Below are 24,362 nucleotides of genomic sequence, written 5' to 3'. Positions count from 1 at the left end.
ATCCCAGGCATTGATGTACACTTTAATTTGATTCTATGCTACCTGCGTGACATGATGTCATTCCAGGCTTGTAATCACAGAAGCCGGAATCTTACAACCCTCTCAGATCCGTAAATACACATCTCCTCATTCTGAAATAAATTACAGATCAATATCGTATTAATTTGTTTCTATTTCCGATATATATTTCCAATAATTTTTATCACGAACCTAAATCATTGATTACTTACACTGATGATTTAGGGAGACATGATTTATGTCTTTGTAATATAGCATCAATCACGGAGGAAATAAGATTGCACGTGAGAGAAATGTAATCGTGCGTGAAGAAAATTTGATAGCGTGAGAATACTATGATGTTTTATTATAAGGCCATTTGATCAACACAATAAATCAGATATGCTGTTAATGAGATCGTGTATAATAATATCGTAAAATTCACACATTCCTCTTCCATCTGTGATTATCTTTCAATGGTGTGCGTTCTTTTGCTTCTCTAATTAATTAGAATCATTGAGCAGCTAGTTTTGCGTGTGATGGTTTAGTGGGGCCGTTCGACATTTTCAGTGTTTTTGGTTTAGAACAATGAAACAGCACTTTGTCGCCACGGCAGTTTCCAGTGCTTTTTGCTGCTTAGTCCAATAAAACAACGTTCCCTTTTCGTTTACCTCCAAGTTTTTGCTTTTGTTGTTTAGTTTTTCTCACCAACATCATTTCAGCTATAACAGTTATGCTTAGACTATTCTGATATCAGGACCATTCACCTACCTCAAAATACACAAACCTCAGAACTGTAAATAGTTTTAGTCATTTGCACGATATCTTTTAGTTGAGACAAAACAGTATTTAAGAATAAAACACTGCGCGTTTTTCGCATCGGTGACGAAAAAATATTTTGTAATATTTCTGTGAAGATATCACGAAGCTGGCTCCAACAAATGGATACCGTCATTATACGACTTCTGTATAATGCGACCAAGAGGTAAATTATGAAACAAAAATAGAAACAGTTTTAGCAAAGCAACGATCCGTATGGCTATATATCAAAATGAAATATGGCAGGTGTGTATCGCTGTTGGTATACATTGCCGGTGTCTGGGGTATGTGTATAGCACCTGTGGACGGATGGACCAATACATCACTAGCCAGTACACGTGAAAGTGGGTAATAAAGGAGAAAGGTCGGTAATTAGCTCGTCTTTTCTTACTAATCAATTACCGTTAATTTAAAACAGCCGTCCAGACAAAACACCTAATAGTGAGAGGTGTATTTAATAATTCATCAGTATTTAGATTAACGATGCGCTAAAGTACAGACATATAACCTACAGCGGTGTAGATTTAGGAATTAGTGCCACACAAGACACGTACATAGCTGATTAGGACATGCAGTACTAAACCGCATATTTATGTGACACACTTTTTGTGTCAGTTGATATATCCCTGTAGGATTGACTGTAAGGGCTTACAAGCCATGCAGGATATTACGTACAGACATATGTAATGTTCCAAAATCAGCACTCCACAGAAATGTGTAACTATGGTTTAAAAAGTGATTCTGGGACTATGTGTACCCAGCTATCGATGCAGGATGACCTGTGACTTATGTATGCGTGGTGTATATTTGATGGTGCCAATGGCTACTCTCTGTAAATCTATAGATTGTGTATCCGTTATTTAGTGTTAAATATACATGGATCGTAGTTAAAAGTGTTAACCAGAATACCTGGTTATGTAAGGGATCGGCAAACTTATAATGTCTGAACCAATCTTGAGTTTCGTTATGGAGCTGGCGTGCTTCCATCAACCGATTGGATTGTTCAATGCGGAGATAACTTGAACTATTATGGACAGGAATGCATTTTTTTCTCTAGTATTTCGTTTTCTATATACTGGAATTATATGTTTTATTTTAGAAACCCGTTTCTTATGACGTGAACTATATTACTGTTTTTCGTATTACTCGTTTATGTGTTGAACTGTTGTACCAGAGGCCCCGACTCGGGGCGTATTATACTATCAAATAAGGTGGGCCTGAAACAGTGCTCTATACTATAGAGAAGTAACACTGCTTTATACCATGGACTTGAGCTAGATCTTTCTAACATGGACTGTTTTTTATGGTTTTCGACAACTAACCGTGTAAAGTTGCTTTTATTATCTGGACTAGCTTAACCGATGTTACAGTATTGAGTATGATGACGTTGTCTAACAAGGTGAACTAGTGTGTCACACTTTTATAAGCTGGAGCTTTACTAAGTTTCTTACCAGGACTATAGTAGTAAAGCTGTTGAAAGCTGAACAAATTTTCAGTATGGAATTTGAAAGTAACTATGGAATCAACAACAGAAGAATTGGATCAAAATCACACGCGTCCGTACGTATATATTGGGAAGTATTTGCTGAGTTGCATTTTATTCGTGCATGTTATAGCAGTTCTCTTGGTATTGACTATAATATCTGTCCATATGTTAAACTTAAAACAATATAATATTCAGTCGAGCTACGATACTGTACACTCATTGTCTTTTTGTGTTCGCTGTTTTATGTTTATCATCATAATATGTTAGAAACCGTTGTTTTTCCAATTTTAAAAACAATGTTGTGTTGCTTCATTGTTGGTTTATATGAAGCACACCATTTCATGATTACTGAGTCAATGTTTCCAAGATTGTCATACTCCTAAATTGTCTGAACAGAGTAGCGCATACTCTCTATATATCTTTATATTAAACTACATACATGTAAATGTATTTGATATTGGAATACGTATTTCAGCTAGGACCTTCAAAAACACGCATATGTTTTTATCATTTTTACTGAAGAATTAATTTTCACGTACCGTTTGTCTGTCTGTGAGTTTGCGCACCACTTACAACAGTATCACTTTGCATGAACGTGCCATAATTGGGATGTTTGAATATAATACGAAATTGTACTTGAAATAATCCATGAAATAATGCTTTCGGTAGGGTATTTCAGTGAGATAGCACTCTAATGCTGGCATCTGATCCGCGCTGTCACAGGGAGGCAAACACACAAACATACCGCATACATTACACACACGGATGCACGTCTTTAATTACCTTAGCTGTTAATAGGACATTAAAGAAAATAAAACCAAACCAAACTTCATGAAATAAGAATAATACATAAAAACCTCTGAACCAACCGACATGCATAAAATATATACATCATCTTTTGTAGAAGAGCATTGCGACCGTTATCATATCTGTATATCTTTAGAAGATATTTTAATGGTGGCTGGTATGAGCCCGATTTGTGTGCTCACAGTTGTTATATATAACTGTGTCCTTAATATGAACTTTGATGTGTTCGCCAGGTTTGTAAAGACTGCACGAGAACAATCTTCTTGGAAAAATGACAAATGTGGGTCCGTGTTCAATGAGAACCACTGCCTCTACATACTAAAGATCGTGCATAAAAGCTGTTAATTATCATTGATCAGAGATAGAGTATCAAAAGGGAAACCATTATTACTCATTGCTTTTGTAGATGGACAGTATCCAGCGACATATTCTACAGAACCACTGCTTGTATCAGAAAAGTTGGGTAGAAGAACCTAAAGCCAATACTTATGCAAACACTCCTCAGAAATCGAGAAAGACACCTAGGACATCCAAAAGTCAGATCCATGGATCCAACGCTAGCCTGGATATACTCCGGAAATATGACGCGAGAATACCAACCTCACGTGCGTCCATGGAATCCTTCTACAATGGGCCGGACCTAGACGATGACACACTCAAAAGCCGCAACAACAAGCGCCTTAACCATCTAATAAGGGTAAAATATTTGTTGTAATACTGAACACATTCTACACAGTGTGCAAGCATTTTGGCTAATTTATCTTTTCAACAAATGTTAATCATATTTAATTCAATTTTGTCGGTGTAGTGTGATGTGTTTTAAATGGCATCTTATGTTTTAATTGATCTAGATCAGATAAACTCTATGTTACGGATAAAACTTAATTCCAATGCTTTGTTGCCGTGTGCAATGCCAAAACGCAACTAATGTGTAAACAGTTGTTGACAACGCTTTTTATTACACGTTTTTTGTACACAGTCTGAGGCGCCGGACTCGTCTTCGAATGCTTTGATCAGTTCGTCAGTAAATTTTGACCGGAAGTCCACTCGACCCCAAAGTCTGCCCACCTTCTTCCAAGACAGTGAGAAAGACGTGTTATCAAGTTATCAGCAACTTGAGAGCAGACGTCAACAGCGCGTCAATAGACGCAAACCTTGGACAGAGTCCAGCCTAGCCGGGTCGCACACCAAAGACTACGACTCAGGTAACTCATTAAAGATTTGCTCCCGTTGGTTTTCGGCAATAGTTCACTACTGTAAACTTACTGATTTTAGAGCAATCATATTAGAGCACATGTTTGAATTTAAACAGATTAGTGCATTGATGAATGAGTGCATCAACAATTTATGCAAAGAAACCCCATTTTTCAGAAACTTGAATTATTGCAATCATAATCTAGCGCAAGAATTAAGTAAGAAAAGCGGTAGTCCAGTGGTAGGACCTCGGGCTCGTGACCGAATGGTTGCGGGTTCGAGTCACGGCACGGCACTGTGTTTGAGCAAGATATTTTACTCCGCTTGTTCCATTCTATACAGCTGTAAATGAGTACGTGGTTGGGCAGTGCTAGAATTGTTGAATGTTAGCTGTTAGCGCCGAAATGGCAGCTCCGGCTGTATGCTCCCAAGGGAGTTGAGAAAGGTATTGGCTGGTTGCAAAGGCCCTATAACCACAGATTATAATTTGTGGATCACTTTAAGACGACCTACGAACTAGTTTGTGATAAAGCGGTATATAAGAACCTCGAATTATTATTCTTATTATTAAAATAGTATTACCATTAAAATTAAGTACGTTTACAGCAGCTATAAAGCAGTATTTATATACTTTCGTAGAAGCTGTTACCTTTCCAAACGACAACCAATCAAATCAAACTCAATCGATCTGTGCAAGAATAATAATGATAAAGCTACACTTTAACGCATGGGCATGTGTTTCCTTCGCACGTAGATATCGCAAAGGTTACATTTAGTCTACCAACTTTCACCTGCCACGCGCTATTTACGCGATTCAATCGATTAACTAAAAGATAACGTATGATATTTACGACTAAATAAACTATGCATGTCTGTACATGCTTACATTGAAGCGGGTGAAGACTTAATGAGTCAAAATCATACTGTTCGTATGCCAATTAGCCATGTTTTATTCATAACAATTAGAAGGGCAATTTTCGAAAAAAACGAGACCACCAAAGGCACCAAACGTTAGAACATATATATTAACAATGTAAAAGAATTGATTTACCAATCAAATTTGATTCTTTGGTTTTCCTTTTCCTTTTTCAATAATTTGTATTTGTTGTCATAAATACAGGTTTACATTCTAAAATCAAGTGTGGTGGTTTTACACGATGTAGTATATAATTGCATTGCTGTTGGGCTGTGGAATATGACACCAGGTTATCGGTCGCTGATATACAGGCAGTCTCGGACAAATGTTAATTATGTAATGGTAACCTGTGTTTCTACGACGCTAACCGAATAATGGAAATATGTTGTGTCGCTCACTATACTGTTATTTTATTAATTTCTAATATCGGTCGATATGTCTATCTGTGTTAATATCAGCACGATTCAGATAGACTGTTTAAAATATGGATGGGATGCATGTTGTGGTGTTATTCATTGCAGAGCACCTGCTGTTTACGTTTGAGATTTGTATATTATGACAATGTCCCAATATTGTTCAGGTTACATGTACGACTTCATGAAGGTTACGACTTCATGCCTCATTAACTTTTATGGTAGGACTATATGCATGTATATCGCACCAAGCTCAAGGTAATTGAAATAGGAGTTGGATGATAAATAATTTCATAGTATTGGAAAATATTCCACTTTCAATCGATCAGATCCAAAAACAATACACCTATATTGCGGCATAAATTTCTAGTGAATGTTTATCGCTGTGAAAATATTTTTGCACAATACATTATAACAGGAAATGATGGCTTCTGGATCCCATGTACATACCCAACTACCAGTGGAATAGTACACAAATAATCAAGTCAATACAGAAGGATCAATAGATTTTTAATGTAAAGTAATGTAGGAGTGGCTTTATTTGTCATCATCGAATAATCGGTTAACATATTGTGTTTCAAACATAAAACTGGGAATTATTACAGAAGTTTATTGTACTACAAACATAAAACTGGGAATTATTACAGAAGTTTATTGTACTACAAACATTTAGCTGTTAGTTACTATAGGCATCTGCTGTATTACAAACATGATAATCAAGGTAATACCTAAGCGGCAACGAAACCCTGATTCAAATTCAAAATCGATGAAACTAGGGCAAATATGACCAAGGGGAAGATTTGCATAGAGATTTTGGAAAACGTTGAAGGAGAACAAGACCAAGTGTTCCATAAGTATAAACGGGTCTTCTGCTTCATTGACGACACCCGCCAAATAAATAATGTCAAATCGAAGTAATGTCACGTCCTTATATTTAGAAGTCTTGTAGTGACAACAAAACCACAAGGCCCACTAAGTACATTATCAAAAACATCGGCCTTCATATTACACAAAGAAATAGCATATTCCCAAATTGAGAATTAACATCAAATCTTATTATTCAATTATAATTAAAAAGCGACAAAAATGAAAACTGCAAATTAAGATTGGTTGTACATTTAAATAAATGTATGTAAAACATAGAAGTTAAAGACAATGCGCAAATACGTATTAAAATTGTCGCAGATTTTCAGGCTAAGCTCCGTAACATTATCCAACCAATAGGAGACTAATGAGTCTGTTCTGTGGTAACGCCAGGATATATTCGGGTTATAATTAAGCCTATTTAACGCACCTGGTAATGTATTGCCTGTAAAGGCATTGATGCATTTTCTACAATGGAAACGTACCTATTTAATCGGCAAAGTAGAACATATTTAACGCAAAATCGACGCCGTCACACTCGTAAAGGCCAAAGTAATGGTTGGCAGTCTAAGATGTTGGTTGTCACCCGCCACTAATATTATAATGGTCGTCATTCAAAGCTCTGGCTGTTATCCGCCACTTCTACTATAATGGTCGTCATTCCAAGCCCTGTCTGTGACTCGCCACTAATATTACTTACTTACATCTGTTCCACCTTTTCCCGCCATATTTTACACACTCCACTTGTTGGACGGGTACTAGGGAAGGGTTGGAATGACAATCATTCCTTCGGCCTTTATCGGTTAGTTCATGCTTGCATTTGTATTATCGGTGCTTTAAAATATTTGCACACGAATACAATAAATAAAACCCACAGAAGCTAAATAATTGATAAGACTGGTGTCACTGAATGGACTTAAAACTATCCACAGTATGATAATGTAGCCTGAAATACTTATAAAAATTGGATCTTTTTACCGTATCGACTGTATCTGGGATAATATGTCACGTATCATAAATAAGATGGAGGGACAACCAATGTTTGATATATTAATAACGTCTCTAACGAAGCAGATGAAACGAAAACAAGATGCTGGAATACAAGACAACGATGTGTGTGATAAACCTGTTAGGAAGTCTAATCCAGGTAGGTTTGCCATGAAAGGCTTTCTTATTATTTAAGACCAGGCAGAAAATTGGTTCATAATTTCTCTCACCCTTGTTAAGTCAATTAGACCCCTTAAAATCTCAATTGATCTGAAGTTGTACGTGTGTATTTTAATTACATTTTACTCTATCAATACATTATTTGTCTATATATGTTTTCATTGTCCCTCGTATATAAGTGTTTGCTTTCACTAGATGTTTTAGTGTATCGCGATGTAGACTGTACTATGCTTCATTCGTAGTACTGTCTTTAAAAAGGAGAATTACTTTGTTCAGTGTCCTAGAATGGACACAGTATAGTAACGACGGATTGGTAATATCTTAATCCTTCATATCATTATACACGAGTGTATATGATACATTATGTTTCAAACAGAATTTCTGAAGGAAAACAAGTTTTGGCTCGTTCCTTATCCGGGCCTTGAACCCACAATCCCTGGCATCAAATTGCACAGCTTTGAATACCCGCTCTCAGAACGTTGAATCATCGCGACGTGTAATAAGAAGTTTAGAAGGAACATTAAATATATTCTCAAACATGCATCAAGTCAAAGGTTGAGTCAGAATCTATTTAGCCATTCAGTTCGAATGTATCTCCTACAAAATGGAATAGTTTGATCAAGTATGAGCATCTTCTCCTAGAGAGAAATGTATTGAGCTTACTAAACTTGAAATAAAGATCACTGCAGACTCTTCTACATCAGCTGCGATTCTCGATGTTTACTTACAAAATGACAAAGAAGGACGGCTTACATCTAAACCGTAAGATAAGCGTGACAATTTCCCATTTTTCCTATCATGAACTTTCTCGGTGCCTCTTTATGAATAATGAGTTCATAATGGTCATCACCTACAATACTACGAGGTGTTCGGTTTGGTGTATTCAGCTAGCACACACTTTGTGTCAGGCATATAAGTTTCGTTTCAGATTTTTAGGAAATATAGAGAATTCGAATCTTCCAGCTTTTTCCCATGTTATTCGTCTTTTGTCGGCTAAGCCTAGTTTATTACCTTTTGTTTGGGAAAGTTATATCCTTTGCTTCAGCCAACATCCTCCCAGCAGCAATGTTCTTATTTGGAGAGTCACTAGCGAGAGGAGGGTTAGACACATTCCACATAGAAAGTGCCTTGAAGGCAATTATGTATAACTCTCTTCTAATCTGTATATGTTTCTCTTATTTCCCTATCAACGAGGCATGTTGCTACGAAATAAAAGCTCAATGGTGACAGGCTGTTACACAGCAAAACGTTCTTTTCTACCTCTGTTGAGCAATGTGTCCCCTAAGGACCTTACCACCTGACACTGACCTCTTGTCCTAAGGACCTTACCACCTGACACTGACCGCTTGTCCTAAGGACCTTACCACCTGACACTGACCATTTTGTCCTAAGGACCTAAACAACTGACACTGACTTCTTGTCCTAAGGGCCTTACCACCTGCCACTGACCTCTTGGACGATACACACTACAGTATGTAATCAGTCAATCCACTTTAGTACAATTGCTATCCAACAGGATTCTTCAGGTATTATTTCTAAAACAAAAATATTTTTATTCTGGAATGCAAACATCGTAGAGAGAATATATACTATAGCATTGCACTGTAGTAAGAGAACGTTAATACTTTTACTTTTACATTCCTAAGAATGTGAATTTATGTATACAATCTTACCTGTGCATTTTTGGGAAAGCTAATTTAGTCAGCTTTATATTATTTTACTTTTGTGTTTCTAGGATTGTAATTTTATCATACCTTTACGTTTAAGGAATGAGATTTTATGTATTTTATCATATTTGCATGTTTTAAGGAACGCAATTCTTTGAATATTACTAAATATTTATGTTTAAGGAATGTGAGTATTTTTTCAAAAATTTATAGGAATGTGAATTCATGTATATATTCATACCTTTACGTTTTAGGATGTGAGTTTATGTATATGATCATACATTTATTTTCCTAGAAATGTGAATTTATGAAACGTCATATATGTAATAAATTGTTTCATTACATAGATGAAACAAAAGAAAATTCAATTATCTTTTATCAAGCGTATCATACCACTGACCACAACCCAAATTTTGTCCCCGTGCAGCCTCTGTTGAAGTACTTGGACAATGCGTTATTGGCCTGCATGTCGGTATTTTTGATAACATCCAACCTAAACCGATGTAGGCGTTTCTGCGGGAGCATTGTGAGGATATTATAGGCATGACAAGTAATATAAACCATACCAAACCCCATTCACTGATAACACAGGGAAGTTATGACGCTTGGCGATACATAAATTATTCAAAATATCTCCCTTAAACTATTGTGTCTCCTTTAAAATCGATACAAAATTGTCATTCAGTAACATACTTTCGGAATATCTATGCTTAACATCAGCAATTGTGAACTTCTAATTAAATTTTCATATCCACTACTTATATTTGGTAGATTTGAACTTCCCGTTAACATTATTCTATACATTTTGAATAAGTTTGGAAGCATAGTCTTTTTTTGTATAAAGCTTGCAAATGCAAACTCAAACGTCAGTTAAAATACACGTTGTTTTTGTTACTCTTGATAAAACATAGATGGTGATATTAAACACAGGACCGAAAGTCTGGTCGATCTCATTTTTGTTGTAATCGGTGAAAGATTATTTCAACAGAATAAGTGACGATTTCGACCATTCAATGGTGAGTTTTCCTTTTCTCGATATTAACATATCTGCTTCCTCTACCTACGGTTATACTTGTACAGTTAATTCGGTATTCTAGAACTTACTCCAATATCATGACTTCCGTGATAGATGTCGACTGCTGACTGACAAACTTACCACACAGGGTTTCCAAAGATGAAGGTTGATGAGGACTATGGACAAGTGTATGGCCGCCATTATGATATGATCTCAAGGGAAATATGCTATTTGTTTGTGAGATATAAAGGCCGATGCTTTTGATTATGCTCATTAGTAAGCCTGCTGGTTTTGTTGTCACTACCCGAGAAGACGTGTCATTTCTTGGGTTTTACCCGTCGATAAAGCAGAAGACAACCTTTCCGGGACACCTGGTACATTTTCATGGTTCTCCACATACTTGTTTCTTTTGTTCACCTTATGCCCTAGTTTTATTGGTTTTGAGATCGAATTATGGTTTTGTTGACGCTTCTGCCTTTGTCAACTATATACAACTATATACAACTATATACAACTGTTTACAACTATATACAACTATATACCAATATATACAACTATATACAACTGTTTACAACTATATACAACTGTATACACCTATATACAACTATATACAACTATATACAACTGTATACACCTATATACAACTATATACAACTATATACAACTATATACAACTGTATACACCTATATACAACTATATACATAGATATACAACCATATACAACTGTATACAACTATATACAGCTATATACAACTGTATACACCTATATACAACTATATACAACTATATACAACTGTATACACCTATATACAACTATATACAACTATATACAACTGTATACAACTATATACAAATATATACAACTATATACAACTGTATACAACTATATACAGCTATATACAACTATATACACCTATATACAACTATATACAACTATATACAACTGTAATCTATACCTGTAAATCTACCTATTGAACTACTGGTATACTTGTATGATACGTGATTAAACAGTGAATGCCGAGTGAATGTCTAGTATCGACCCACTCATGTGTCAAGTATTACAGTTATCAATGATTGTGATATTCCACAAAACGCTTATTTATTATAAACAATTCTTTGTTGTAAGTGTATGTTACATGTACGTACGCATTTCAGTGATTTTCTATCCTCATAGTTTGTTGTACTCGTGTAACTCTTTCCATTTTTTTAACAAAAAGGAGATATTATACCCGAGAAGACGTGTCATTTCTTGGGTTTTACCCGTCGATAAAGCAGAAGACAACCTTTCCGGGACACCTGGTACATTTTCATGGTTCTCCACATACTTGTTTCTTTTGTTCACCTTATGCCCTAGTTTTATTGGTTTTGAGATCGAATTATGGTTTTGTTGACGCTTCTGCCTTTGTCAACTATATACAACTATATACAACTATATACAACTGTTTACAACTATATACAACTATATACCAATATATACAACTGTATACAACTATATACAGCTATATACAACTATATACAACTATATACAACTATATACAACTGTAATCTATACCTGTAAATCTACCTATTGAACTACTGGTATACTTGTATGATACGTGATTAAACAGTGAATGCCGAGTGAATGTCTAGTATCGACCCACTCATGTGTCAAGTATTACAGTTATCAATGATTGTGATATTCCACAAAACGCTTATTTATTATAAACAATTCTTTGTTGTAAGTGTATGTTACATGTACGTACGCATTTCAGTGATTTTCTATCCTCATAGTTTGTTGTACTCGTGTAACTCTTTCCATTTTTTTAACAAAAAGGAGATATTATACCGTCACCTTGAATGTTGCCAATTAACTTGTTTGAACTTGCATCAAATTAAAATTGAATATATTTGATTCTGCACGTAGAAATCCCCAAAGAAATAAAACGCCCTGCTACGTTTCGCTTTGTTAATGTCTAATGCGTTTGTGATGAAATAGTAAGCGATTGGTTAGTTTTGGATACTTTGTACAATATGAATGTTGATCTCATTGGCATATTTCGTGTCGCTCTGTATTTTTTTAGCTTTTTATATGTCGGAAATTAAACATTCAGTTGTTGCCGAAAATGGAAGACAATTTCATGTAACAATTTATTGACAACAGGGGCATTCAATACAAAATATAACAGATGTCAATGTAGGACTTCCTTTATAACGTTTTGTCGCCATTTAATGTTCCCGTAGTGGACGTGCTATAATTGCCCATTAAAGGTTCCCGTATGGGACCTGCTACAATGACTCACTAAAAGCGTAATATTAAGAACTTTTATTTTCATTGCTACCGAATGCATACTAGTTTCAATATGCCACAAAAAATGTATACCGATGTAAGTTGATATTAATTGTGCTAAATATCCTTGTACGACATGACATTTTAAAAGGAATATGCTTACAGTAACATTGCCACTGAATCAACTGACTTGCTAAAACTGCTGAATAACCAAATATTCTTATCATTTATAATAGAAAAAATATATTAAAAAAAAATAATGATAACAAAAAAAATATCTGAACGAATAAAAAGTAGCGATATGTAGTATTTTTTAATGTTTTTTGTCAATAATTTAATAATTTAAACACTTCATTAAAGATGACATTTGACCTCATTATTGTAATAAAGAAAACAATTCACAGCTGGTCTTCATAACATACCCAAGTATCATGACTCTTGTCCAAATGGTTCTTCAAATATTGTTGTTTGAAGTTTTTAACATATTTGACCCCTGTGACCTTTAAAGAAGTTCAAGGTCATTTAATGAGGAAACTGTATAACACTCCATCCCATGTCCCTACTGGTCAAATATCATGACCCTGGACCTTATGGAACTTGAGAAGAAGATTGTTAAAGCTTTTAACTCATGTTAACGTTTGACCCCCGACTAGCACTAAATGTTGACCTTTGACCTCATTACTGTAGTTCAGAAAAGTATTTGCACTGCTGGTATACATAACATAACCAAGTATCATGACTCTAGTCCAAAAGGTTCTTAGAATATTCTTGGTTGAAGTTTTTAACATATTTGACCCCTGTGACCTTGAAAGTAGGTCAATGTCATTTTAATGAGGAAGCTTTATAGCACTCTATCCCAGGTACCTACTGGACAAATGTCATGACCCTATGTCTTCCATTTCTTCAGAAGAATTCGTTCAAAAGAAAACGTTGACGGGCGGACGACGGACGACAGACGGCCAACGGACGCCGCAGTACGGCATAATAACCTCGAATAGGACATTTTGTTACAGTATTATAACAAAATATGGTTATGCACCTATTAAATTAAGTTCTTTCGGAACTGACCACTGACTTATCATAAAGGCAGACGCATGCTGATTTCGTTATATGGAACATTTACCAACTTTTTCCTTGCATGAATGAAATAATTAAAAACTAACTAAATAAATTACGATATAGATGATATCAGTTTAGCTTCTCACCGAGATGGGTTGTGGGTAAAAAATGTACCTGGGGCGATACTTGTCTTTCAGTGGGTACTGGGCACGCCACGTCTAACAAAGGAGCTTCCACGTATAGTTCTACATACAAACACATATATACGTGTTACCTTTCAGTTATTCGAATGGGTCAACGAAAATGGTTTGACAGGTGAAGGTTGTTCCTCTAACGCGCTCAAATTATGAGGGGCTCGCGCTAAGTGCATATCAGTTATCTGTTGGAATTTATTTCATTGGTGGTGAATCATTTGAAATGTAAAGAACATTATTTATGACGGAAAATAACAATGACGCTTTTCAATATTGTAATATGTTGCCAAAAATCACCCGTAACTCATTTATGATCAGATACTGACAGTACATGTAAATATACGTTACACCTCACCAAGAATTATATGACAGCTCTATTTTAACAATAGTTGTCCGTTGTACTCAGATCAATACTCAATATTTGTTTTTCAGGACACTTGTTTTCCTAATGATGCCAGAAATATATTGATGTCCAATACATGCCATTACATTATTCATTAGGTTTATTTGTGATTGTGATCTGGCATGTTTATTATTCAGTAGGTCGAGACCACGCAATGCACAATGAAATGAAGACAATCTTAAATTAACTAAATTTCTGAATATTACTGACCTTTGATTTTCATATTTATGCCGTATATAATTGGTTATTATAATATTTTTCAGCGTTCTTCTACGATGCATACTTACCGGAAGATATCGAGAAAAATGACCTGAAAAAGAAAAGCCGGAAATTCGTCACTAACTCAAAATACGGAAATGTTTACGAACTAAGGTAGGCATATAATAGTGTATAGAACACACTCGGTTTTAAGACGAATCATAACTGTTCTTGTTAAGTTGGTACTAATCACGAGGACCAATACTTGGCAACAGAAAAGCTTTACTATAGTACTTTTAAAGTCGCTGCAAAATAAAAAATAAAAAACAAAAGTTAAGAGATCAAGATATCTTGAAATCAAGAGTCCCCAAATACATAAATAGCACAGCTCATCGACACAAGTGAGTCATATAGTGTCAAACTAGTCTTAACGACCAACCAACACAACAAGCCATGATAGGTCACACTGGTCATCGCCACAAGTGAGTCTTATAGTGTTAATCTAGTCTTAACGACCAACCAACCCAACAAGCCATGATAAGTCACACTGGTCATCGCCGCAAGTGAGTCTTATAGTGTTAATCTAGTCTTAACAACCAACCAACACAACAAGCCATGATAAGTCACACTGGTCATCACCACAAGTGAGTCGTATAGTGTTTATCTAGTCTTAACGACCAACCAACCCAACAAGCCATGATAAGTCACACTGGTCATCGCCGCAAGTGAGTCTTATAGTGTTAATCTAGTCTTAACGACCAACCAACCCAACAAGCCATGATAAGTCACACTGGTCATCGCCACAAGTGAGTAGAATAGTGTCAATCTAGTCTTAACGACCAACCAACACAACAAGCCATGATAAGTCACACTGGTCATCGCCACAAGTGAGTCGTATAGTGTTAATCTAGTCTTAACGACCAACCAACACAACAAGCCTTGATAGGTCACACTGGTCATCATCACAAGTGAGTCGTATAGTGTCGATCTAGTCTTAACGACCAACCAACACAACAAGCCTTGATAGGGCACACTGGTCATCATTACAAGTGGGTCATATACTGTCAATCTAGTCTTAACGACCAACCAACACAAAAAGCCATAATAGGTCACACTGGTCATCATTACAAGTGGGTCATATACTGTCAATCTAGCCTTAACGACCAACCAACACAACAAGCCATAATAGGTCACACTGGTCATCATTACAAGTGGGTCATATACTGTCAATCTAGTCTTAACGACCAACCAACACAACAAGCCATGAAAGGGCACACTGGTCATCATTAAAAAACCTGTCACACAGAGTCAAGCAATAGTTACTGCTAGACGGTACGAGTTTCATGAGTCAATAAAGTTAAAATGCGATGGTATCGAATTTTTAAAGATAAATATCCAAACTGTACAAATAGTTAATATAGTTAAAAAGCTTTATATTTAGATAAATGTGGGTTACTGCAACAAAACTCTAAGCAGATGATACGATCTCCCGATTCTGCAGGAAATATATAGTCCTCAAAGCCACAAATAATAATACATTTGGATTTATGAGGCTGTCGAATGCTTTTCCCTGAACAGGAAATGCATAAAATGGTATATTATAACAATTCACAAAGGTGTAACGGGATGTTTGGATGGGGTGCATCCGAGAATATAAAGTGCTTTTATACTGAGGAAGACATCATTTTCTTGACAATACCAAATGTAATTGTTTTCGAGGAGAGTTAATGCGGACAATCTGGGGAGTTAATTTAAACTAGGTGTTTTCAGTATAATGTCAATTAGAAATACTCATCAATTAAAATAATTCAGCGAGGCAATATAACCCCATGGTCTAATCATTTACGTACTGTCTGTCGTTATGAAAGGAACAGGTATCGTATGTATTATTTAGATAGTCCCTGCATCCTACCAGCCTCAATGGACAGGCCTTTGAGCAGCCTTTAACTCTATCCGATCACGTTACAATGCATAAGGCATTGTATTACCCAAGGTGATGTCATTTTCCCTACTGTGACAATAATGTACTTATTAAGTATTAAAACGCCTTACTCCAAGATATAAATTTCAATGGGATACCATCTCCAATCTATCATATCAAATCCCTGACGCAGGACGGTTGCCAGCGTAATATACAGTAGCACGGTGTAGATCAGAGAAGTAACCCTTTTTGTGATTCAGTAAATGATTTAGTCTGATATGTTAACATGGCTTTTTCCAGAAACAATAAACAGAAGCCGAAACTTCGGACTCCGCCTTTAGGTACATGGCTCTGGGAAGATGACTTCAATATTTGGTTATACAACAAAATGACGTCATCGGCGCCTGCACCGTCAGTTTCTCAGCATGATCCAAAGTAAGTTTTAGTACATGTTTTCTTTTCCAATTAACCTGTGATTAGAAGTACTTTTTTTATCTAAATAACCTGTGATTAGAAGTACTTTTTATCTAATTAACCTGTGATTAGAAGTACTTCTTTATCTAATCTCATACAATTTACTTCAATTTACCAGTGCACTTTTTCATTACTCCCATTAAAATGTCTTATGAAATTACGTTAATAGGATAAACTAAGTAAACTGTTGGTGTTTTTATCTCAAATATGTCTGTTTTCTTCACAGATTGTCATCAAATGCCAAGGGTTCCATGTGAGTAAATATACCAGTTGTTGTGTCTGCTAGATGGCAGTAGTAATGTATCACTGTGTACAAAAAGTAAACATTCAACACAGATTTATGTCCACCTTTATTCTACCAAACAGATTAAGAAACTATCCTGTCAGGTGTTGCAATTGATTGGTTACTTCGGAACCAGTTTTTAGTAAAAGGATGACCTAAACAGATCAAATTTTTCGTGAGAGGCATCAGTATCCGTTAACAAACTTTACCACAATTTCTAAATGACAGACTTTCTATCTGTACTATGACACGTTTACCGTACCTTCGATTATTGGTGACTGACGTGTGTCAAACGCTTAACTTTCTGGAACACCTAATTTTCGTCTTCAGCTTTATGTCTTTGTTAAAGTTAACCTTAATTTTCTTTTGTTGTCTTTCTAAGTATCAGTTTGATTCGCGCGTTTGCTTTCGTTTGTTTACGCTGGGATTGATATTTTTCTGTGTCAACATAGGGATGTACATTCAAACGTTAACACATTGTGGAGTCAGATCTACTGAATGGTCCAAATCTTGGTTAGTTGATTTCAATCCTAAAAAACGGAAAGCATGACCCTTAGTAGAAAAAGAAACAGTAAACCCCATCCAATCTTACATATGTGCACATAAGAAATATCAGAGATACTGTTGCATAAACATCTTGGAGTTATTTTTTTTCCCAATAATTGCAGTTGGGTTGAACATCTAGATTTAATATTATGCGATCTCTAAAATTTAAACTCGACAGGCAAACATTACAAAATACATGTTTTTCGTTTATTAGACCACTTGTAGAATATGCTGATACTGTCTGGGATAGCATTGCCAAAGAATATATTTCTAAACTAGAGAATGTTAATTTGGAGGCTGCTAGGATTGTTTCAGGAGCTACTAAACTTGTAAGCTTTGACAAACTATATACAGAAGTTGGATGGAATAAATTAATAGACCGTAGACTTAATAATAAATTGTTACAATTCCATAAAATGTTTTATCAAAATCCTCCAGAGTATCTGGATAATCTTTTACCTAATTCAGTTAGTGATGTTCATAGTTGTAATACCAGACTTTCTGACCCATGATGTCTAACACCAATTTTTTGTAAAACAAATATTTATCTAAATGCATTTCTTCCTTCTGCTGTAAACAATTGGAATTCTCTTCCATTACATATTAGAAATAACCCTTTCATTTCCCATTCAAAAGCCTTTCTGAAATCTAATAGTAATTCATGACCACCTTCATACTACTTTCTCTGGGTTCACATCTGGGTCAAATATACCACGCAAGACTGCGTATGTCATGTAGCTCCCTAAAAGAACACTTGTCTACGAAAAACATCATACCATCCCCGAATTGTTCCTGCGGTGCCATTGAGAACTCAACACATTGTTTGCTAAAATGCAATATATATACAGAACTTAGACAGCTTCATATTCTGAGTTTGCCGTATCAACGATCAACTAATCTTTTAATCTATGGTGATGACCCTCTAACCCATCAAGAAAACACTTCAATTTTTCTAGCAGTCCAAAATTATATACTCAAAACTAAAAGATTTCAAATACACGAATAGTCCTTACAATTTCTTTTTGACATAAATATATATATATATATATGTATGGTGTGCTGCATTCGTTTTACTACTATGTTTTTAAATGCATTTGGATTTATATGCTTATTCAGTGATTTTGCCATTGATCTTATATTTGATAAGTTTGATGGCTAGTATGTGAACTGCAACGTTTTTAATGATCATGGCGGTGCTTTGTGACATACTAATTTTATCAATAGTTGATTTTGTGGTGATTTATGCTATGTAACTTGTATATACATTTTAACATTTATCGAGTGTCCATTTACAGCTTTGCTGAAATATTCATCCACTACTGCATAGTTATATTTTACAGATTCGAGTTCCACATACTCATTGCAATAGAGCAATATGATATTACCATCTGATGATCATACGTATATTGATATGTTATTCATTCCTGGTTTCCACTGCATACCAATCCATTACCCCTCCCATATTCCCGTAATTATCTTTTGTACATATTACTTCATTCTTGTAGCTAGTGTTGAAAAGTTGATTATTAAGCAGGTAACAAATTTACATAAGTGTCACGACACTTGTTTTCGTTTCCTATTCTGTCCTATATAAAACATCTACTTCGATGTATTGTCAAACAAAATTTGAATAAAACAAAGTTTAAACCAAACGTTGACCTTATTTACGTTACAAGTACAATATACACCAACAAAAAGCAGATGAATGTATTATCCCTTTGACAACCCATTACATTTCTAGGCCTTTCCTCTTATTATAAATATATTACCTATTATTCATGCAAACGATACATTCATTCTGGCACGTTTCATAATCCTAAACAATTTTAAAATGTCATTGCTTACTTCCATGTCTGACAACAGAAACAATTTCATGTGACAAATGCGAGGAATGGTTTATGGTTTTCCAATCAAGCGCAACACTGAGCAGGTGCGAGATTCAACCGTCGACGGTATTAATGCTCTATGTTTTATGACATGTCACTGTTAACGTCACAAACAAGCAAAGTTAATCTATCGTGTACATTATTCATTTGGCACAACAAACATGATAAAGCAGCTTAAAATGGAAAACAGAACATCTACATATAAGTTATTTATGAACATTAGACTATTTTAGATCGGATATTATATAGCATTGTCACATATAGAATATATTTCATGACATTACTTTCACGGTAGCATACACTTTTATAATGAGTAGTTCACATGATTCGCTTGATCACGATAAACGACTGACTGGCCTTAGTGAATTAGTACATTGAACTATATCAACGAATATCCATTTATTTAACCGACCACCACGTTTCAATATTTTTCTCGTCGGAGTGATTAAATTTAAATATCAAATGAAACATTGTTGATCATTATCTTTGTGAGTTGAGGTTTTGGTATATTCTGTCTTTGTTGGGTGACGTTTAGGTATATTTTGCTCCCTATGTTGATGCTATGATAAACTTTTTGTAGTTCGAACGAAAGTGACATGGGCAGTCCATTTCTGTTTAAGAAAGACTTTTCAGTATTGTAAAGAGTAGGTTAAAAAGACTAATGTAAGTCTATCATATTGATATACGTACATGTAATTGATTATACTTGCATGGAGAGGCAACCAGGTTTTTATAATGATTTCAAAATATCTTCCGACGCAATTCAAAAAGGAAGATATTTTATTACAATATGATTATATAAATATATATATATATATCAATGTATTTTCAGGCAGAATATTTACATATATTCCAATTCAAATACTTTTCCAGCAATCAACTGATTTGAAATTTTTGCTTTGGGGTGGATGGGTGGGTGAGGGACTGAGTGAGATATTGTCATCAATTTATTTTTTTAAATTGATCTTGAGTAAAAAAAAAAAGTTTGATAAAAAAAAATAGTCCAGTTGTAATGAAATCTGAATAACTTGATTTTTCATTTGAAAGGAAAGCACTTCAAAATTAAGGAATTCAAATGCAAAAGTCTTTTTTTTTTATGGAGCAATATGAAAAGTGATCTTTTCTGTATCAACCCTTCAAAACAAAAACGTGAAAATGTATTTTGTATTTATTTGTTAACAACAAACTGTTCTTCATTGGTTTTGCTTCCCCTCGTTTTTGACGTTGGATTTACTTCCCCTCGTTTTTGACGTTGGCATTTTACTTTTACGGTGAAACAAGTGACTGTGTATTCACTTGATGCTAGTTTGTATTGTTTATATTAAAGACATGAGACTTCAATTTAATATCGAATTAGTATATTCATGGAACAGGGGTAGTTTTGTCGTATCAACGGAACAATAAGGCTGTCATGATTACACTTAAAATTATTCATTAAGTCTGAAACGCGATATAAATCAACGTACTCTATTATCGATACCCATGAGAATATAATACAATTTACATGACAATTTTAATTTCACCAGTGGGTTGTGTATGGCATGTTGTACCAATTGACATCCAGAGCGATTCCTTGCTTATTGTAAATAACGACTTAGTTGCCAATGGTATGAGAGAGAAAAGACATTCTTAAACTTTTAAAGAATATCAAAGCATTACGAAATTATCAAACACTACGATAATTGAAATTTAACTATTAATGTCACCGGAATAGGCATACAACTCTGATGATACAATAGGCCCCAACCCAATCAATAATCTTCAGGTTCTGCCAAGGGTCGCTGAATGTAAATGTATTATTTTACATTCACATTTAAACGAGGCACATTCATTATTGCTCGTTACCGTCAACAATTATTTTCGTGTTTTGTTATGCATTATTGCGATGCCAATTTACAAGACCAAAGGTTTTAGATGCATTTTATAATTGGTTTAAGCACAAAAATATATTTCTCTTCGCATTGATGGTTCCATATAGATACCACTTATCATTTTACATACGTAAATAAACATATGGTAGAAATTATTCTCTGTTACATTATGTTGCACATAAGAAATTCACATTTTCGAGCTTTAAATTTCTTGTTGGTCGTCATATCGAAATACTATTCTTTGAATAATTTTATCGGTCCGTGATGCTGTGTTTTCATTCTTCAATGCTCATTTTAACACAGCCTACAAAAAAAATTGTATCAGTGTGATTTGCAAATTAAAATCATACTTATGAACTGGATTATTTCTGTTACACATTTGACATATTTGTTTAGGAAAATGTCAGAATTGCAATGTCACTTGCAAATAGGTATCAGTGTGAATATTGTGCGAGCACCAAAAAGGTAAATGCGAAATAAGGGTACAATTCGCCACCGCAAAAACGTCAATAAATATTTTAAACACATACTACCGTTTCAAAAGCTACATGAGATGCGGTATACTGGGAAACTTAGCCCTCCGTAATGAGGGGCAATTTATCATGACATCGAATTTTAGTACCCAGCATACAATACAAAGTCGTTATATGTGAAAGACGAAAATAACCCAGTAAAGGGTGTATGTTTGACTGGGCTCAAGTATCCTGGTATACAGTATATACGTATGTACGTTGATGATCTCTTCAACAACTGAACTATTCTTCATTGTAGGTCGTGGCGGTCTGACACTGACCGGACAACCACCAAGACCTATAAAAACTACCAGTCTACACCGAGGCGTGATCGCAATGGCGATAAACCACATGCCGATTTATTTGCGTAAATAATCCTTTCATATATTATATATCTTAACATATTTTTAACCTTAAAATAAGTAACATTATATGGGTAGTTTAACGATTGTTTATGTATCTTTATATGTGTGATATAATTGTCTTTTTATTTACAAAATGGTTAAGTTTCTTAACGTTCAATGGATTTTTAATCTGTTATAAAAAGGTGTAAAATATGTGTGTGATGAAATTAACGTACGTTCGATATATATATTTGCTACAGACACTACCACTCCTATCGACTAGAGAAGCAGAGGAGACGTGACGCCTGTCTACTCATACAAAAAGTGTTCCGGGGATGGAGAGTTAGGAATCGATTTTCTCAACTCAAACGGAAGGTAGGCATTATATGTAAATTCTTACAAACAAGCAATAAAGGCTTAAACCCTGTTATACCATAACACACCAGGTTAACACCATAGCATACCATTTATATCCCATATCACAGCATGTCTATACCATATCACACCATTTATACACCATATTACTCCATGTATACACCGTATCACACCATATATTATGTTCCTTTCACGGATCACTGCTGTTTTAAAATTTATTTTACAAAAACAGCTGATATTACTACTAACAGTTCCGTCTATAAAACTAAATGAGGGCATGTTTTTGACAATGTGAAAAGCAGAATACAAGTAGAGGTTCATTAATTCAAATTAACATAAAGCAATACAAATGTAATACTTTACATCCCGAAAAAAAGTATCAGGAAAAACGAAATATTCGTTTAATCCTAATTTGGATAAACAATGTTATGTATATATATGGAGTATGATATGATGCCACTGTTTCTGTGATAGGCGGTGCTAGAACACGGGACGCCGTGGCAGAAGTTTGTCACAGAATACAAAGAGTTGATCATCCGTATCCAGGCCAGATATGGTGAGCTAAGGGGTCAATGTGGCATCGACCTCAAGGAAATGGAGGAATTCATGGATCAAAAATTTAGTAAGTTTCATTTTTTCATTGTGCGCCATTAAGAAATTAGTATTGTCCATATAAACTAATACATGCATGTCATACGTGCTACTGAGTATATGTTTATTACAGAATATGAACGTGCATTCGACGATACAGCATACGGGGCTAAATTGATGAAGCAAGACTTGGTGACTTTTTTCAGCGAGTGCAAGCTATCTCCAACAAATAAGGAGTTGTCCAGTTCATTCGACAGTGTCTTCAGGGGTATGTATTTTATAACCAACGGACATTGAATTATCAAAATCATTCGATAGTATCTAAAGATTTTGCTATGTATTTATGTCATCAAGAGAATATAAGTTGTCCAAGTTCTTTTGACAATATCTTTAGAGTTGTGTGTTGTATATTTATATCTATGTGCGTGTGTGTGTGTGTGTGTGGTGGGGGGGGGGGGGGGGGGGGGGGGGGGGGGGTCGCCAAAGTTTTCTTTCTTTTACCCACGCTTTGGATTTGAAGCGATTAAAGTTTAATAATTGTGGAACTAATTGAAACCCTATATTCTTCCCACTGCCTTGTCAATGATGTTCCTATTGGCACCTGTCACCATGTGACCTATAAACAATAATGCTATAGACCTATCGCAGAATTTATGTTTTCCATCACACCATTTTGTAGGCACTGGAACCACAGCAGAAGTAGTGTTCGTCTTAGACTCCTCTTCAAGTATTGGCACTTGTGGCTTCCGGTTTCTGACGACATTTGTCAAAGATGTCGTGTCTTCCTTTGACATAGGACCAGAGCGCGTCCGAGTTGGCGTCATACCTTACAACGACGCCATATACAACTCATTCGGGTTCACGAAGCATCCAAGCAAACGGGGAATCGTCAGCGCCATAGGTACCCCACAATTATTTCATTTTGCTTCTTTTTATGTCTTCATTCAATCATGTATGCTATCTGACATTTCTTAATTACCATCGTGCAGCCTATCTAACCATTAAAAAATTATTTAAAAAAATTATTTTAATCATATTAAACTTGTGTCTCTTTCAAAACAATTCAGATTTGATTCATTTGTATCTTCGATGC

The 24,362-nt window shown here is 35.2% G+C and overlaps 1 protein-coding gene across 4 annotated transcripts in view; it reads left to right on the top strand.

Moving 5' to 3' along the window:
• Window positions 1-24,362, top strand: part of LOC110464955 — a 45,779-nt gene that overhangs the window by 10,920 nt on the left and 10,497 nt on the right. For all 4 annotated transcript variants that reach the window (XM_021520458.1, XM_021520457.1, XM_021520459.1 and 1 more), the window contains exons 2-11: window positions 3,516-3,806; window positions 4,089-4,314; window positions 14,532-14,640; window positions 16,688-16,822; window positions 17,088-17,114; window positions 22,219-22,326; window positions 22,564-22,678; window positions 23,153-23,300; window positions 23,403-23,537; window positions 23,949-24,170. In XM_021520458.1, the coding sequence (XP_021376133.1) occupies window positions 3,516-3,806; window positions 4,089-4,314; window positions 14,532-14,640; window positions 16,688-16,822; window positions 17,088-17,114; window positions 22,219-22,326; window positions 22,564-22,678; window positions 23,153-23,300; window positions 23,403-23,537; window positions 23,949-24,170 (1,516 nt within the window). The remainder of the gene's footprint in view (window positions 1-3,515; window positions 3,807-4,088; window positions 4,315-14,531; window positions 14,641-16,687; window positions 16,823-17,087; window positions 17,115-22,218; window positions 22,327-22,563; window positions 22,679-23,152; window positions 23,301-23,402; window positions 23,538-23,948; window positions 24,171-24,362) is intronic.

This window comes from Mizuhopecten yessoensis, unplaced genomic scaffold (genome assembly GCF_002113885.1).
Source record: "Mizuhopecten yessoensis strain PY_sf001 unplaced genomic scaffold, ASM211388v2 scaffold11045, whole genome shotgun sequence".
Classification (NCBI taxonomy): domain Eukaryota; kingdom Metazoa; phylum Mollusca; class Bivalvia; order Pectinida; family Pectinidae; genus Mizuhopecten; species Mizuhopecten yessoensis.
Note: the sequence above shows the minus strand (reverse complement) of the source record. Positions and strands in the feature narration are given on the sequence as shown.